Source organism: Brachionichthys hirsutus, chromosome 4 (assembly GCF_040956055.1).
Source record: "Brachionichthys hirsutus isolate HB-005 chromosome 4, CSIRO-AGI_Bhir_v1, whole genome shotgun sequence".
Classification (NCBI taxonomy): domain Eukaryota; kingdom Metazoa; phylum Chordata; class Actinopteri; order Lophiiformes; family Brachionichthyidae; genus Brachionichthys; species Brachionichthys hirsutus.
In genome coordinates, this window is record NC_090900.1 from 9,487,565 (window position 1) to 9,505,379 (window position 17,815).

The window sequence follows — 17,815 nt, forward strand, 5'->3', positions numbered from 1 at the left end:
AAGGCAGAATAATGACTGAATAAATGAAGAGTTCACTCAATGATGGGGCATTGCATTGTTGGTCAAAGCTGCAGGAAACAAACTGCTGTTGAGAAATGACTGTGAGCATTCGATTAAAGTACATCATAGGTGACTGGGTCGCCATTAAAATTGTGTGTGCGTGTGTGTGCGTGTGAGAGAGAGAGAGTCTCCTTTACAAAGCAGAGATTACTCAAAAGTGACTCAAAAATCAGATAAAGATATATTGGCTGATATTTATGATGAAACTAATAACATATCAAAACAATCTGCATATAGGTCTCTTCTGTATGTTTCTTTTTATCTAGATAAATCTTAGATGAGCCATTATCAGACAGTTTATATAAAACAGAGAGATGTAATGTGTTACAAAAATGATGCAGAGTCAACATGCTGGTTTGTGTAAAGAAAAGGCGACCATGGAAAATATGCAGATGTTTGGTTAAAGAAAGTGTCGAGTTTGAAAAGGATAGTCTTTTGTAACTTAGTATTTTGAGATGAAAGTTGTAAGTTTAACCTTGAATTGTTGTGACAAGATGCTTTGAAGGTAATAAAGTGGAAAAAGTGCACTGAATGTTTTCAAGGTGAAATAGTACAAAGGGGAATATAAAATGGTGGTGCTTTATAATCTTTTTGTGTGATTTATTGGCTTTCTGCAGTCCCATTTCCAATACCTTTAATTATTTAATTGTAATAATTGTTCTTAATCAAATAAAAACCAACTGTTGTGAATAGCATGCAATGTTTTATTATCAATGATCCTCGAGCGATGACAGTATAATTTTCATCATTCAGCATATGAAAACATCCAACAATAGGCAAAGCATGCAGACCGGCTTGTAAAATAACAGAATCAGCCGGATGAAGTTATGGAAAAGAATAATGTGGGAATTGAGATCCTGTATGAGAGAGAGAGAGAGAGAGAGAGCATTGTGACTGCTGGCATTGGAAAGCATTTAAGTGGCTGTGTGGGCTTTAAAGCGATGACGCTCAGAGCTCTTCTCCCTGGAGAATAATGGTCTGAAATGTGGAGAGGCTGAGCGCAAGGAGCGCACGCACAGCAACACGTCTTTTCTGGAGCTACACACGAGCCAGCGGTGTCTCCCACCTAACCCTGCGAGCACACAGAATGAATATTTTTTTCAATCTGAGGGGGACCATGGTGAGACAAATGGCAGAGGACAAAGCTGTTCCAGGTATGTAAAATATATACACACGTAGTCTAGAAACACACTGGGATTTTCTAGAAGTTGCATGTCTGCAGCTCTGTTGTTTATGTTAGAAATTATGAGACAAAAAAAAGAGTATTCATGTGTATTTCGAATGTTCTTATGTATTATTTTACCATGTTTACCTGCCATTTAAATCCTAGGTTTGGCTGATGTACTTTCATAAGTGATATCTCCTCAGCCACAATTGTGCAGTATCAAAAGATGCCCTTTCTACCTTTCACCACAAGATGCCTGACACTAAATCACACTAAACATTACACATTATTACAGAACTTATATATTACAAGTATTATTTTTTTTGTCTGGACTCCAACTTGCAACCTCTTTACAGCACAGAAACGACTTGGCAGAAATCAGGGGCCAAATGATGACAAAGCGCGACCAGGCTGGCCTTATTGTTGGGTACATTAATTTCACTGAAAGCCTTTATTAATGACAAGTTTCCTGGCAGCACCGGGTTTTGTCCATTAGACGCAGATCGTTTCATGGTTGGTCCAGCAGATGGCGAAGCTCCTGCAGCCGCAGAATGAATGACTTTCTCCTGCTCCGTCCTGTGAGGAAAGATGCTGATGCTGCGATGGAAGCACCGAATGCATGGGAGCAGTGCGCGTACCGACGCGCGTACCGACGCTATTATCCCAGTTTATATGCAGTAGAAATTAATATATGACAGAAAACAGCAACGGGGATTTGGTCCCGGTGTTGTTACGACGGAGCAGCTGCGCCTGCAGCTGATGCGCACCTTCTTAAAATAAATAAATAAATAATAAATCAAGTTTACAACCGGGAGCATCGGGATAATGCTAACAATCAATCCAAATTACGCCTTCCCCTCCCGGCCGCGCGAACTTGTGTAGCTCCGATCGCTGGCGCGCCCGTTCCGGAGTCCCCCCCCCCCCTGCGTCACCAGAGAGGAGTCGACCCGGGCTGCTCGTCTTCCTTGCCCGACTTGACTCGCAATGACAGCGGCGCTCATTTGTAAGTTTACGTTCCTTGTCTGAGTATGAATTGAGGTTTGACTGCTTTAATGTCGTGGAAGTTCAGTTTGTCTAACGTCCACTGAATCCGCGTCTTGGTGCGCCACACCTGTCAGGTGGATGGAAGGAGAAGTGCTCACTGACACAGATTTAAGTTTGTGTTGAGAGAAATAGGCCTTTTGTGCACGTAGAAGAAGAAGTCTTAGATCTTTGATTTCAACTCGTGAAAAATTGGAGTTGCTTTTATATTTTTGTTTGGTGTATTTGTTTGCTATAACCTAATAATGACTTTCATACTGGAGTTGTTTATGTTCCTTCTGTCCGTTGGCTATAGGTTAGTCATCTCTCTGAACCCATTAAAGTCACACATCTCAGGTTTATCTGAAATACTCTAAAGTTTGAGTAATATGATAGTGTGTAGTATAGTGTAGTATTATGATCTCCACTTTAACTTTCATCTCTGTCATGAATGACCATTAACAGTTTGGATATTCATCGTGGCGAAGATCATACATTTTTACTGACCTCAATTTTGAATCTTTTTTTTGCTGTTCTTGCCCAGGGCTTTTTTTTTTTTTTTGGAAGCCAGTTTTGTATTTTTTCTTTTTTCTGCTTCATCTGCTTTCTTTGCTCTGAATCTGCGGTCCTTACTCCATTAAGCGACGGCAGCCTCTTACTGAGAGCGACTATTATTGTGGTCACTTTGCGTCATCCATTAAATCAGCTTTCTGCTGCAGACTTTCTCTTTTAATAGAGGACAAAACCACATTTCACTTTTACGAGGAGCTTTTTTTCTTCATGTCTTTTTACACTCTTAAATCTTCCCATCCAGTTTTCCACAATGTCTCCATCACCACATATCTTACTGCCTGTTTTCACTTTGTGCTTGCATTTAGATGCTCCTTTAGAGCATGTGAACAATATATTCATACATTTACATCTGTTGTGTGCAGAAGAAATATGAGTGTCCGTACTTCTGACGTAATTTTCTCCTGCTTTGCTTCATAAGCAGAAAATGGCATTAACACAACCTTGATGAGGGGATAATAGCTGCACACATTAAACTCACACTCCAGGGTGCCTTCAGTTAATATAATAGCAGACAGACCTGATGTGCTGCTTTGCACTTTATCAGAATATAAAAATAAAATGCTTCACCTGGTAATGTACAGGGATGCCAGCACATTAATATTAAGCTGCACTGCTACACTAAAGTGGGTCTGAGGAATCCAGATCTCAGGCAAGAACAGCACATTCCAGAGGTTGTACAAAAGCTGAAAGAGAAAAATTCAAAGTCTAGAGTTGAATTGAAATTAACTGCTCTCTCTCTCTCCTTATTCTCTCCCCCCAAGAGGCAGTCATGAGCCCCCCACGCCGATCATCAAGTTCCCATGGTGACAGGTAATCTCCCAAAGCACTTTGTTCCCCTACATGTACCATTAAGTGACACGGTGAGAACACATAAACAAACATGTCAGTGTGAATATGCAGCTAACACTCCAGGCAGTAGATGCTTGCACATACATGAATACCGTACGCTGTTTTTGCAATGAGGTGGGTTGTCTTCTCATGTTTGCCTCTGCTGGAGCATAGTCCTTGAGCAAAATGCCAGCAGTTGTTGTTGTTTTCAGTTTTTGAATAATGTATGGTTGTGTCTGAGGTCACATAATAAAACATGATGTGTATGAAATAGTGCATTAGCATGTAATCGTGTGGTTCAGATAGAGGATAGTACAGGAAGTGCACAACGACCCTCAAGTAGTTGTTGTGCTCAGATCAGTATCAATTTATCAGTATCAATAATACAACGCTGTCCCACTGAATTTTGATTATGTTAATTGCAAAACATGTATTAAATAATTTTTTTAGCCAACTCTGTGAACGCTTAGTTTTCCCATTCCCATAAATCTAGCCCCACATGTGAACACATCTGCATGTGCCTCTTTGTATCAGACAACTCCTGCTGACGTGTGAAATGTGCTAAAAAACTGCAGGAGTGGAACCGACGTCTGACGTTTATGAGTTGATGCCGTTTCTCCCTCTTGTGCTGCAGGCCTTCCACTGAGACCCTGCAGAAGAACAACAGCAGCAACTCTGGTGTTATTCTAGACATCTCGTCCCTCAAGATGGCGGAGGTGGATACGGAGGTGCCTCCTCTGCCGCCTCGCTATCGATTCAGGGACCTGCTGCTGGGAGACCAAACATTTCAGAATGATGACAGGTAGCTTGCGTTTGTGCGTGTCTGTCGAAATAATGCTCGGAATATGTGGTTTGACCCGCGATCATATTCCACACATTCACTTTGTGTTGTATTTTAGATTGACGTTCCCACTCTTCCTTGCGTTCCTGCATTTCCCAGATTGGACTCCTCATGACAGCCCCCCTGGATGTGGCAGAGTGTTGGTTTTATGTGTAAGGTGTGTAGAGCAGTGGAAATAGAAGCGAACAGTTGAGATTTAGAAGTGACACGGTAAGAGCCATACGCTCAGACGCTGTGCTACTATTGATCGGGTATTTGACCTTGTGTCATTGCCTAGTAGTGCAGTTTACAGTATTTCCTCTCGCAGTTCAAAGGTTTGATGCCAAACCAATTCTTTGCGTGTCTGATATCAACAGGAGGAGAAGAACACCCAGAAAATGGATCTAAAAATGAAAGAGTTCCATTTTTATCAGACTGTATTTGCTTCGAGAGTTAAATTAGTTGAACTAGCCCAACTGTGTGGCTGGTTCTGGTGTCACCTAAACGTAGAACTGCTGCTGCTGTTGAAGGGGTAGGCCAATGGATGCCGCCACCTGCCAGAGAGGGAGAGAGAGATCAATCAGCAGAGCATCAGGCATGGCTGAGCGCTGTGGAGCTCTCCATGGTGCTGAAATTCAGTCGTCTCACTGGAACATCAGCAGTCACTCAGCTCCCGCCTCACTATGGAGAGCTTAGCTTCGTCTGTGACTTCAAATCAAACATGTCATGCAATACATTTAGCACATTGTTTTTGTTGTTGTTGTTGTTCAGGGACCTCCTTAAGACTGTTTTACAGTAACATATAGTACATTAAAAACATCTGGCACAGTCAGACTTTCCTTTCAGAGCTAGAGTTTGCTTTCTTTTTCAGAAATGTATGTAAAACGAAGGACAAAGCAGAGACGGAATGGACCGATCACCTTCAAGTTGTAGGGTTGACCCTTGATTTCTTTCGCCATGCATGTAGAGTTATTGCAGCTCCACTGAGACGTCCGTGTCCTAAGTCAAGCTATCATTGGTTTTCTTTACTTGTGGAAAGCATATCACCCTGATTCATGTAATCGGATTTGGCGGTTCCACCCCGCTCTTTTAGAAGTTGCTCAGCGTTTCTCTTGAACAGCAAGTCTTACGTCACTGAACCAACATCGTATTTCATTGTTTGCTTTGCCAATTTGCCTCGCTGTTCACGCGTTTACCAGCACACTTGATTTATAATGTTGACAGATGGGGCATTGTCTGTATTATCACTAGACTCCACACCCTCAGTTGTCCAGCGCAGCAGCAAAGCTTCAGGAATAAGTGGATGGCTGTCAGTGGATGTCTTTCGTGTTCCACAATTAGCTCGTTGATATAGATCTCGTGTGAACGAGCCGTCAACATTGTTGTCTGTGATGCTGGCATTCTCTCGCTGCCCCTATCTTTCCTTTCACTCACACTTTCATCCCCAGTAAACTGGTGCATTGCATTTGACGCCAGTGCAGAACCTTGTGTCTACATTTGAGCAGGGGCCTGTTTGTCCACTTCCCTCCGAACATCGGCCTTTATGGTTTCCAGTGAAAATTGCATTTTTATTTGTTTTATTTGTTTTTAGTGGCACACAATTTATCAGTGTTATAGGCTTAAAAGATAAGAAATCCTTTGAGCCTAAACAAATAAAGCGATATTACACAGTAATTCCGTGGATGCACTGTCAACATATAGTAGGATGAGGTAGAGCCATTTGGATGTTTGCTTCATACTGTTGTGTACGTTTGTGTGCGTGTGCCATGTTTCTTTTTCGTTTTGCTGATCAGTATTGAATTGCAAAGGCTAATTGTGGGTTGTTGCTGGGCTACTAGCTGTGTGTGTGTGTGCGTATTGTATCATACAGAGGCAGTGCACAGTAAAGCCACACCCACCCTGGAGAGAAAAGCAATATGTCTCTCTCTGTCAACATCAGCCTTTGCACAATTTGTCTCTCTTGGCTATATATTGTGTGATGTTTACTCATTACCACTTCTGTCTGCTAGCAAACAACACAAAACACAATACTTAGCCACGGCTATGTGGTGGGATGTGCTTATCAACAGGGTAAAGAGCCATGACATAAGTCTTCTAAGCTGCTGAACTGAAAAAACAAAACTATCCTCAGTCCATAATAAGCTTTGCAGAAATGAATCTTTGGTGTGGCATGTTCAGTGGGGTGTTCAAATTCATTATTCATGGTTGCGGTTAAGATATATCAGGGATTCCAGCTTCTATTGTAGACCTTTTCCAAAAGCCTACTTTGGCATCTGTTACAACCTCTGACTGCCAGTTGGTGTGTCATCCTCATTGGAGTCACAATATGAGGAGACTGTTTCTGGCAGCATTTTAGGTAATCCACATTTGTGTGACTTAGATGACGAATTCAAATTCCTGCGGCTCTTTCAAATTACCATCCATTTTTATTGTTCTTAACAAACTTTGAAATAGCGTTCTTGCTGTTGCAGCAGCTTTTTTTTACATTAAGGCTTTCTGTTCCTCACGTACTTCTGTGAGATTCATTACACATTGCCTTTTCCCCTTCAACCAGCATTCTTGACAGCCTTTTGGTTTCATTCACAATTGAACTTTTGGGTGTTTTAGAAATAATCTTTAACACTCCTTCTGAATTGTTGATGTGGGAAAATATGCTGAGATTTTATTAAATGTTTTTTTAATTACCTCCGCAGGTTCTGCAGCAGCAGCAGCCACGGCGATCAATGCGAGATCAATGCATCATACTCGCCAGTCAGAACCATGGAGTTCTGGTTGTGCCTGATTCACTGGGAGATAGGACACAGCTTTAAAGCCTTTTGCTCCATTTCACAGGCATTCGGTTAGCTTTTCATGCCTTGCTCCATGTAATGACAGCCAGTATGTCCCGCTGCTGCCTGTCTCTAAACACTCACTAAGTCCTTTCACAGGAAATCACAGCTCCAACCATTAAAACAGAGCAGCCTTTATTTCTTTAACAACAAAGCAGCTGTAAAATGCAGCTTTGCACAACACCTCTGCATAATGTGTGTTAGGATGCAAATGAGGACACGAAAGACGAAGCACCAGTGTCCTCGTGGAACAGTATGGCGTTGCTCTGTAATTGGTGCTTTCCGAGCCGTGGACTGGAAACAGAAGCAGACTGTCAGTGGGCTTTGAGGGTGCTCTATTTTTTCACTGATTATCTCCAAAATGCTCGTGCTTTGCGATGTTGATTATATCTGATGATGCTTTGTCTAATCAAGCTTCTGAGCAAATGATTCCCCCAGAGAGTGTGTCCAATCTAACAACCCCTTCCTCCTGGTTTTAGCAAAGGGTTAAAGGTTTTAGGTGGTGATAACACCCTAAACATAATACATCTCTAGAAGGATTTCATGCGGCAGCAGACAGATGCTCATGCAGGCTGTAACAAGGGCAGCAACTGACGTTTGAAGAAAATCCAATTAAATAATAATTATACAAGTGTGTTCTATATTAGCACAGAGTGTTCGCCAATCATTTTTACGTAATACCCCGACCCCTTTAAGATTTTAATAATTTTTCAAAAATAGCATATGAAGCCCAAACCATAAATAACTGTTAACTGTAGTTATTTACATTTAATTGATTCCACACAACACAAAAAAGCTTCCCTTCAGGCAGCGTTCATAGAAGTTCATAGAAAAATGATTGTTTTGTGCTTGTCACAATTAGTAGATATAAACTGAGGTATTTTCCATTGTGTGAATTTCACATTGTTCTTCTACTCATACTTTTGCTCATTGTTACCTTAACTTCCTTTAAGGAATGGCATGAACAGGTAAAGAAATGTGAGCCACGGCTATGTGGCTATGTAAAGAGCTATGAAATAAGTCTTCTAAGCTGCTGAACTGAAAAAAAACAAAACTTAAAATGTGCCGGGGGGGGGGGGGAGTCCTCGGTCCATTGTTATATGTGCAATTTGAGTTGTAATAAGCTTTGTAGAAATGAATCGTTGGTGTGGTGTGTTCAACGCAGTGACGTGCAGTCAGGGGTTGGCAGGTGAAGCACAGCCTCACCTGCCATCATATAAAATCACACAAAAATCATGTATTTGTATTATTAAAAATAATATAATATATAATATAACATCAGTGATATTATATTATATATTTTATGACTGTTTCATTTTTAATAATACAATTAGTGCATCATGTATTCTTGTGCTCAGCGGCATTAAAATACTGCAGAATGAGGCCATGTGTAATACGGCCTCCAGCCGATAGGAGACCAGTGAGTGATTCAGCGCACTCATCAGCTGATCCGCTCGTTCGAGACGGGCTTGTAAACACGGAAGCGCTAGCTGTCTGGATGTCTGGACGTCAAGCAAGAATCCGTCTTTTCTGCTTTTCTTGCCTTCTTTTCTCAACTTCTGACGATGTCTGGACTCGGATGGGATATTGCGACATGAAGAATTTACCGAGAAGCCTCCAAACACGAGCAGCGACCGCGCGTATTCATGGTCAAATTGCGGGACCGATTCGAGCAGAACTGCGGCGGACTGGGCCTGACAGAGTCCAATAGATGGGAACGAGTGTTCTGTAACGTTCTGGAGAACATACGCTGTCAAATGAAGCCCAGCTTTTCCTCCATCGCTGGCATATCTCTGCCGTTCCGTTCCGTTCTCTCTCTCTCTCTCTCCGCAGCCCCAGCTGGACAGTGACACACACCCTCACCCACACACAGACGCGTCTCAGAACACATGTTTAACAGTTAAACATCAGTTAAACTTTAACTGATCAACACACGCATCCACACACATCCAACGCTGCACGCACACTGATACGCATAGTTGAATAATTTCATTAAATCTTTTGTAGATACGCAGATTATGTGTGGTCTCCCCTTTTTGTCATAAACTGATGAACCAGGTTTGTGACAATATGTAAAACATTCTGGTACGAATTTTTAAACAAAACACGTTAAATGTTGCCAATCAAATGATGAACAAGCTGTAGGTTCATTTATTTGTAAATCTGACTGTGCCTCAACAGACACGAACCTCACCGCACGTCACTGGTTCAACGGGGTGTTCAAATTCATTATTAATGGTTGCGGTTAAGATCTATCAGGGATTCCAGTTTCTATGAGCCATTTGAGAAACATACAAGGTCTTGATCACCCCGTTCTACATCCGGATACATGCCACACACACAAAAATACAAATACACACAAGTCATGTCTTTAATGTCCCCAAATCTATACAAAGAAAGAAAGACTGGCATTAAAAATAGCTGAACGTCCCTTTGCAATCACGTAGAATGGCTGAATTCATTAGGTGCGATGAAGTGCATGCTCAAGTAAATGTGTGTCTTGTCTGTGGGTAAATGTAAGATGTATATCACTCCAACAGAATTAAGGTAGCGAGCCCTTCATCGCTGTTGTGCGAGTGTGAGTCGTATTTCCGCTCATCTCTTCCTGTCTTTGGCGTGGATGTGGGCGTGCAGTGAAGGGGGTGGGGGTGGGGGGGTCCTCTCGTCTGAGTTGTCATTATCTCCAGGGTTGGGTGTTAGAGGGCCATAATGGCTGCTTGGCTGTGTGGGTGCTGGAGAGGAGAAATCACGCTGAACTCATTGGTCTGACAAGCATTTGGTGTGAGTGTGTGAGCAAGTGAGGGTATTCGCCATGTGCGTGTGTGTGCACGAGTGTGTTCACCTGCAGATGTCTGATTATGTAAGCAAGTATGCAGACATGGGTTTAATTTCTCCATCTGTCAGCTAGCATGAGGTGGAGAACACAAAGTCAACGTCACAGGGAGGAACAAACCGCCAATAGGGGTTTGCTTCGCTACTCTTTTTTTTGTGTCCTCCAATCAAGATGAAAGTAATGTGGAGCATTATTGGTTGCTAGATAACTCAGCACTTGCTGTGAGTCATACAGTGGCTCTCGAGCAACAACTAGTTCTGAACATGGATCATTCACTCATGGCACTGTGAAAATGTCCAACAGGACAGTTTTGGAGCAGCACAGAAGGTGTCTTGGCTATTAAATCAGTGTCTTATTAAATATAAACAAATTTTAAATACAATTTAAGTGGAAAAAAAAAGATACAATCTCTTTTTTTCTGACAGTGTATGTGATAAATCAGAATAGTTGTGTGCTTCTCTTGTTTCTTCTGTTCTGAGACTTTAAATGCACTGGAATTAGCAGCAGCTGTTTGTCATCACTAATTCTGTAGCAGCAGGGATTGATGACTTGATGATTTCCACCTGAGCGAGTTTGAGAGGTTGAAGACAAGATGAGCAGAGGGAGCGCTAAAACGAACAAAAAAAAAGAAGGGGGAAAAGAAGAATATCGTTGTTGACAGAAGAAAGAGGTGGAAAAAGGGAGGAGGAGGCAGGGCAGTGATGAGTGAAGAGTATAAGGGATTATATCCAGTCTTAATTAAATCGTGGTGATAACATTTGCTATGCGTTAGAGGTGTGGCCTTGCAATTTCCCAATATAATCTCAATCAAAGTTTTGACATACTTGAAAGGCTGTAGCCTTTCTGCTTCCTACATGTACGATTGCCTTCGTGGTAATTGTCAGCACATCGTGGGTGGGCAGCGGTTAAAGGATGCTCGACTTGTTCAGATGAGTTGCACAGTGATTGTGTGTGTTTGGCCTGCGGTTGGTTTAAGGATTATTGTTATTACCACACTGCAGCAGAGGCCCAGAACACATCATCGCATTCTAGGGCCCGTTACTCTCAGAATTGGTGCAGGCAGTGAGAAAGCACTGTAACGTGAACAGCGGTTGAAATGGAGAGAGAACTGAGGTATTGCCTTTCTGAAAAGAAAAGAAGAGAAATGAAAACACAATTTGGACATTTCATCTCTCATTTCAGGTATTTCATCTCACATTTGTGTTCCCTTCCCTTCCCTTTGAGTGAAAGTGTCTTGCAAATAAAGAGCTGAAAATAATGATGTTTTAACTAGTGCACGATTATTTATTTTCTGCATTTGAAATTGTTTTTGAACATTTCAGAAGGTCAGTGTACGGCCTCAGAGGGACAGCGCAAAAGCAGCGGACAGTTGTTGGTAGGAAACGGCGGGTGGATTATCATGGGGCAGGGTTCTCGGAGAAAAATACAGTTTCCCACACCGTACAGAGTTTGTTTCTTTTCTGGGCCATTGTATCTTGTGCATGGAAATCTCTGGCGTATTAGTAGCTTAGCCCCCCCCCCCCATACTCTGCCTTGCAACATTAATTGGTATCTATGGAATTAGCTTAATAAGCAGCTGTGATAATGGAAGCATTTTGATGAGGTTGTCAGCATTGTTGTTGGAGTAGGAAGAAACAGCGTCAGAGGATTGTTCAGAAACCACAGAATATAATAGTAATACACAATACTTGAATTCTGACTGCATTTGTATTAAACATGTTCATTTTGGTATAGTAAATGGTTGAAACAAACAATTATCTTGTTCATCTTTAAAGGAAATTGAGAACTGAGCTGTCAGAATCATATGAATCCATTAATGAACTTGATTCTTTAGTGGCTTCAGAACTGCCAGAGGCAAAATGCCACAGCGTACTGAAATTGTGTACTTATTTCACAAAATAAAAATGTATTTTGAATAGTCCGTCACACCAGCCAATCTGAACGTAGAACGTATGAATCATTCCAAGTGCTTTTCTATAAATATTCTAGATTTCTGACAAATATATAATTATTACCTTAATGGACTTCAGGATTCAATTACAGTCAATGGAGCTTCACAATTTGTTCCTCAATATCTCGTTTTTTTTTATTGACCAATGTTTATGGAATTTGACACAGGCATGTAGGAGCTAAATCTTACCACCGAATTTAATCATGTCTCTCTTATAAAGCTCTGCTATTTGGTATCCAACTGATAAATATCAATCTCTGAAGCTGGAGCCATAAAAGAAACCTTTCCAGGGACTTTCAAGGTTTTATGAACCTGTTTTCACGACAAGCAGACAAATAGGTAATTAACCTGAATAATGGCTTTTGTTTGCCTTTTTTTTTATTGACACTTGTTTACATTGTATTTATACACAGTTTCAATTGGAACCAGTTCCCGCAGCCCAACCCTACCTAACGCAATCTGCTCATTAATCCTCTGACAGACTCAGACTCTGCACAAATTACCGAAAACAATGTTTGGCCTCTGGGTGAAGCAGGAGAACACGGCACCTCAAAACACATGGCATCACTTTGCCAGCCTGAATCTGCACTTCCATTCTATGGTCGAATTTCATCAATATCCGTCCCTAACCTTTTGAGTTATCTTGCTAACAGACAGATAAACAGACAAACAAACAAACCAACGCCGGTGATTACATAACCCCCGCCTCGGCAGAGATAATGACGCTTTCTGTAATTTCCGCCTACTGCGGTGAAGACACAACATATAATTGCAGAAAGAGTTCATAATAATTGAACACACAAAGGCTAAATTATTAATTAATATTTTTTAATTAAGCTTCCAGAAATCAACATGATAAACAAGAATTGCTGTGCATATATTAAATAAACACACCATATTATGCACAACATACAGAGGTTTTTTTTTTTTACTCTTAAGAATGAATGACACAGTGAAATGGAGTGATGATGGAAGTGAGTTCATCTTCAAGATCAGAGTCACATGACACAAATGACAAGCAACAGCTAGCTGCCAGGCTATGTTCACTTTGACTCATCCTTGCACCGGCAAAAGCTGCACAGGGACGTAAAATGAAGGGAACAAGAGGGTTAGTGTGCAGCCGCACGAATTGTAATGAGAGGTTCTTGCTCTTTTTCCCTGCTACAAGAAGCAGATAGTTCCTTGATTGCTGTCATAACGATTCAGTTGATACACAACTGAAAGCAGGCATGGACAATTTCTTCTCGAAATGTATGCTTTCTTTAAGCTCTGCCTCTAAATAGTGGCCAGATTTTTAGTGAAATACTCGTTATGAGGCTGCCTGGAAACAGACTTGGCTTAACTGTCTTCAAATATAACTTTGATCCAGATGCCAGTGAGTGAATCAATAAGTAATCAGTCCCATAAGTTGAATCAATACTCACTTTGATATCGATGAAACCACATCACTCCCTAGCTCTATCTTAAATGCTTAATAATAACTACTCAAGATTGGCCCTTATTAATATTTATGCAGTCAGAAGTACAAGCTGTGACATAGTTTCTGGTGATGATGTACTTACCTGCCCGAGGCGTCAGCTGCCAATCATCTCGTTGCTACGGCTCACTGATTACAGATTTCAGCATTATCTTTATGCAAAGAGCCCAGAGCAACTTGTTCTAATGACACATTCCACTGCCAGTCAAAGGATGTTTTTTTCCCACATGAAATAGTTTGAATTCATGTCAATTCATGTCAATATGGAGTCAGAATTGGACTGGGATCTGAGTCAACACTGCTAATTTATGGAAGAAAACTTGGGTAATCCCAATTGGGTAATCCTGCTCAGACTCTACTTTGAGTTACTAAGTAGAAATGAAATGTTTCTGCCACTACCCAATAAGTAAATCCCACAGCCCCTCACATCTCTAGGAAAAAAAAACAAAAAACAGGAAGTCTTTAGAAACATGCTGGTGAATAGCAGCTGATTTTTGTCTTACAAGCAAGTGAGAACAGCACAGCCTCTTGTTGTGCAGCGTCAAGATAGCAGAGCTCTGTTATTCATTGAACTTCAAATGTGGTGCAGTCTAGCCAAATGGAAGCCAAATGTTTCTTAATGCTGCATGTTATTGCACATGATGAAGTAGCATTTATTCTCCCTCCATCAGAGACTCTCTGATCATGTCAAGGCCCAAATAAAAGGTTGAAAGAAGTGATTAAATGGTCCGACAGAGAATTTGATTTTTTTTTTGTTTCTGGGTCAACCGCTGGCTCTACATAAAACATTCTGTCAGGGGGAGAGAACATGAGGCTATGACCAGTAAAATGGCAGCTTTTCACATGAAGCAGCCTTTGGCAAAACAGCGGTCGGTGACAGTATGCATGCCTGTGTGCGTTTGTATGGCGAGTGTGCATGTGTGCTGTGCAACATGATGAGTGGCTTTGGCTAGACATCCTCCTCCTCTGTGGCTATGCTGTACACAGGAAGACAGCTCACCCACAGCAATGCCAGCTCACTGCCTTAATGTATTTTCACAGGGGAAGCTTTATCGCGGCCATCTATGCCCATCTGCAGCACAGAGCATAAAAGGGTGGGAGGGGCCGGCTGCTCACAAGACATAACATTATCTGGTTCAGTAACTGCCCTGGCATGTCACAAATTAAAGTCATCAATAAAAGGAAATATTCGGCTGTCATCGACGTTTCACTTTCAAACTTACGTGAAAGGCAGAATAAGTTGTGTGAAAATCATTCTGTTATTCAGGATCATCATCGCGCTCGCTTGGGAAATACCCTCTGTCACATTTTACTTTAGCACAAGGAGTAACGGTGCTCATTTATTTGGTAGATCTTGTATCCGTTTCAGAGTTCAGTTGTTTACCAGCTATAACTAGAAAACGACAATCAGAGATTGCAGACCCTCGCCTCCAAAAGAATATTCGATCTTGTGAGACAGTAAACAGGGCTTCCGGATCAGAGGGGCCAAACCTGCTCTAGCTTGCTGCTCCGGAACGTACTACAAGACTCCTTCTGGACTCTTTTTCCCATCATGCCATTCGTGTCCCTCCCTCTTAAAGTGGCAGTTTACAGCACAGGCACAATTCCAGATGTAAAAATAATTCTAGAATCTGGATCCAAATCCGGATCAACGCCATTCTCGGGGAGGACCGAGCCACGGACAGAACCTTGCTTGTGTAAAATTTTCAAGTTGATTGTGTTACTAGTTTTTGAGTTATGCGCTCGGACAGACAGACAAACAGACAAACAGACAGACAGACAAACAAACGCACCCAATTGCAATACCCTCGCCTCCTCTTCGGCGAGGGTAATCAGCAATCTGTGCTGTCGAATATGCCTCACACATTTTGGTGTTTCATCCTCGCAGTTATGCTGAGAAATGCCAGCTTTGATTTAATATAGTTTATGCAAATATTCAGTATGAACTATGTGGGCTAATCATTCTTCAATCATAACCTCCGCTGCTGCCATTCTCAAGAACACCTGAACAACCAGAGAAGCGTTCCACCAATAACTAGATATCCAAGGAAAGAAATGCGTGCCTACATCAGTGACCACAACACATGCTATTTTTTTTGTATCACTGTGAGGAGATCATCAGTCTTTGTATCATTCCACCCAAGGCATAGTGATTCCAACATAATGAAATTGCTTTGCTTTGTCACTGCCAAATTAAGTAATCACTTTTGATTCCTCGGCACAGGAAACAGGAAACAGGAAACCTCCCAGCACTTAGAATCAGGCTGTTATTATCAGTAGTTTATGAGCGATCAACATAATGGTGGCTTTGGATTAATTTTTAATCTGGATATGATTTCTTATGTTCGACTTGGTTTTCAAACGACAGTTTTTGAACAAAACAAATTGAGTTTAAATTCCCATGGAAGTTGAACTTGATATTCGGAATCCGAAAACACGAGTGGATCCGAGGCGAACCAAAGACACGCGAACGAAGGCGGAGTCTACCCAAGTAGGGTCAGTTTGAGTCGACCTGCTGTCGGAGAGAGACTGTGCAAATGTTTTGCTACGTGTGTGTGTTTTTTCACTTTTTTCTCTTTAGCTTTTAGTCAAGGATCCAAAGAAAGGCAGCAGTAATACTACTGGAAAATAAAAGAGGAAAGTAGTGAGAACAACTGTTGAATTAAAGATGGAAATAAATGGCAAATATGAAAATGCCATCCATTTTTGGGATCTTGCTGCAGTACGGTATGGAAAAATCAACAATTTGTACTTTTCTTAAGAAAACTGAGCAAAAGAGAAAGAAGGAAATAAAAACCCAGAAGGACAGTTACCCGGTCATTTTATGGAGGGGGACTCCCTTTCAAAGGAATAACCCGTCCCCGTTCCGGATTAATCTTGTTTCCATTATTTCTGACATAGCTTCTATAGTGTCGGTTTTCGAACAATATTACGGAATGAATCATGTTCGAGAACCGAGGTTCCACTGTACGTGAAATCCATTAGCTCTGAATTTGCATTATTTCAGCTCCATACATGTGACAATGCCAGGTATCGAGCCCTCTCTACTGCTTTACTGTGGCATGGCTTCTTCCTCAGTTGAGATCATCATGACCGTTTTAGGTTTGTTTTTCTACGCTCTCATTTGCCTTATAACAGATGACTATATTGGTATCTGTTTCATTTGATATACAGTACGTTTCTGCAGCAGTAGCTACTGCCTGCTTCCTGTAGCATGGTGTGTTTTCACTCAGCTGTCACCTACAGTACTCTACTTGACCACTAGGGGTCTCTGTGCTCAAATCTGTGCTTCCACACGTGCTCCTGCTGCTGCTGATGTCTCCACCTTTCTCCAAAGCGTCTCTCAGCGCATTCAGTTCCTGGGTTTTAGTACTTTGAGTTGCTGTTTCTTGGCTTAAACCAGTTAACGCACGAGTAGACACTCACAGGGCAGATAGTTTCTTTAATAGCTTTGTTACCCACAAAGCAGAAAATAGATGGATAGAATGTGGTGAATAAGCATAAATGGAGGGGAAATTACTATAGAACACACACATATCATTGTTGCCAATATACCCATACAATTGCATGAATGTTTAATACGTATATATGTGTTTAGGGAACATTGGATTTAAAAATAATGTTTTATTCTGTTTCCTCCAGGGTTTCGGTTTGTATATTAAATATGCAACCTTCTCCTCACAGGTGTGCCTTTCTTATCCCAAGGTTACTCTCAATGGATAATTGAATGTGCATTTGATGGCTGAACTCAAAATGCAATATGCATTGAAGAGTATAATTGCATCATGTGGTTCCTTAATGTATTAGTCATGACAGCACAGCTCGTGCTGCTGCACTGGCTATGTTAGAAATAAACTGCATCCTGTAAGCACATGACTGTAAATGGACCTGGAACAACAATTTATACAAATAGCTGATCTGAATTAATGTCCGTCAAATAAAATAAAATAAAGGTTTGCGTCTTTAATATACTAGTTAGTCGGGGTAATAGTGGAAGTGAATCGATAACACCTTTATTGTGGTGAATGTGATTTAAAGTAAATACGTTGTACTCTAGATATACAGCTACTGTTGATTTATCGGTCCCATCATTAGTACCTGCTTGCCGTGACATTTACCGATCATCGGTTACGTCATTAGTGTTGGGTTTGCCCGAGCGTTTGACGTTTCACCGTGACGACGCGTAAATCTCACAGACGCAAGAGGACCTCGCATCTCCGTCAGGGATGGAGGATCGCTCGATGCGCGCCTCAGTGCGTC

At 41.4% G+C, this 17,815-nt stretch overlaps 1 protein-coding gene across 1 annotated transcript in view; it reads left to right on the forward strand.

Moving 5' to 3' along the window:
• The first annotated feature begins 1,147 nt into the window (after positions 1-1,147).
• Positions 1,148-17,815, forward strand: part of kcnt1b (potassium sodium-activated channel subfamily T member 1b) — a 48,368-nt gene continuing 31,700 nt past the window's right edge. Inside the window, exons 1-3 of the mRNA XM_068760672.1 lie at positions 1,148-1,214; positions 3,586-3,628; positions 4,281-4,448. Coding sequence (XP_068616773.1) covers positions 1,148-1,214; positions 3,586-3,628; positions 4,281-4,448 — 278 coding nt within the window. The remainder of the gene's footprint in view (positions 1,215-3,585; positions 3,629-4,280; positions 4,449-17,815) is intronic.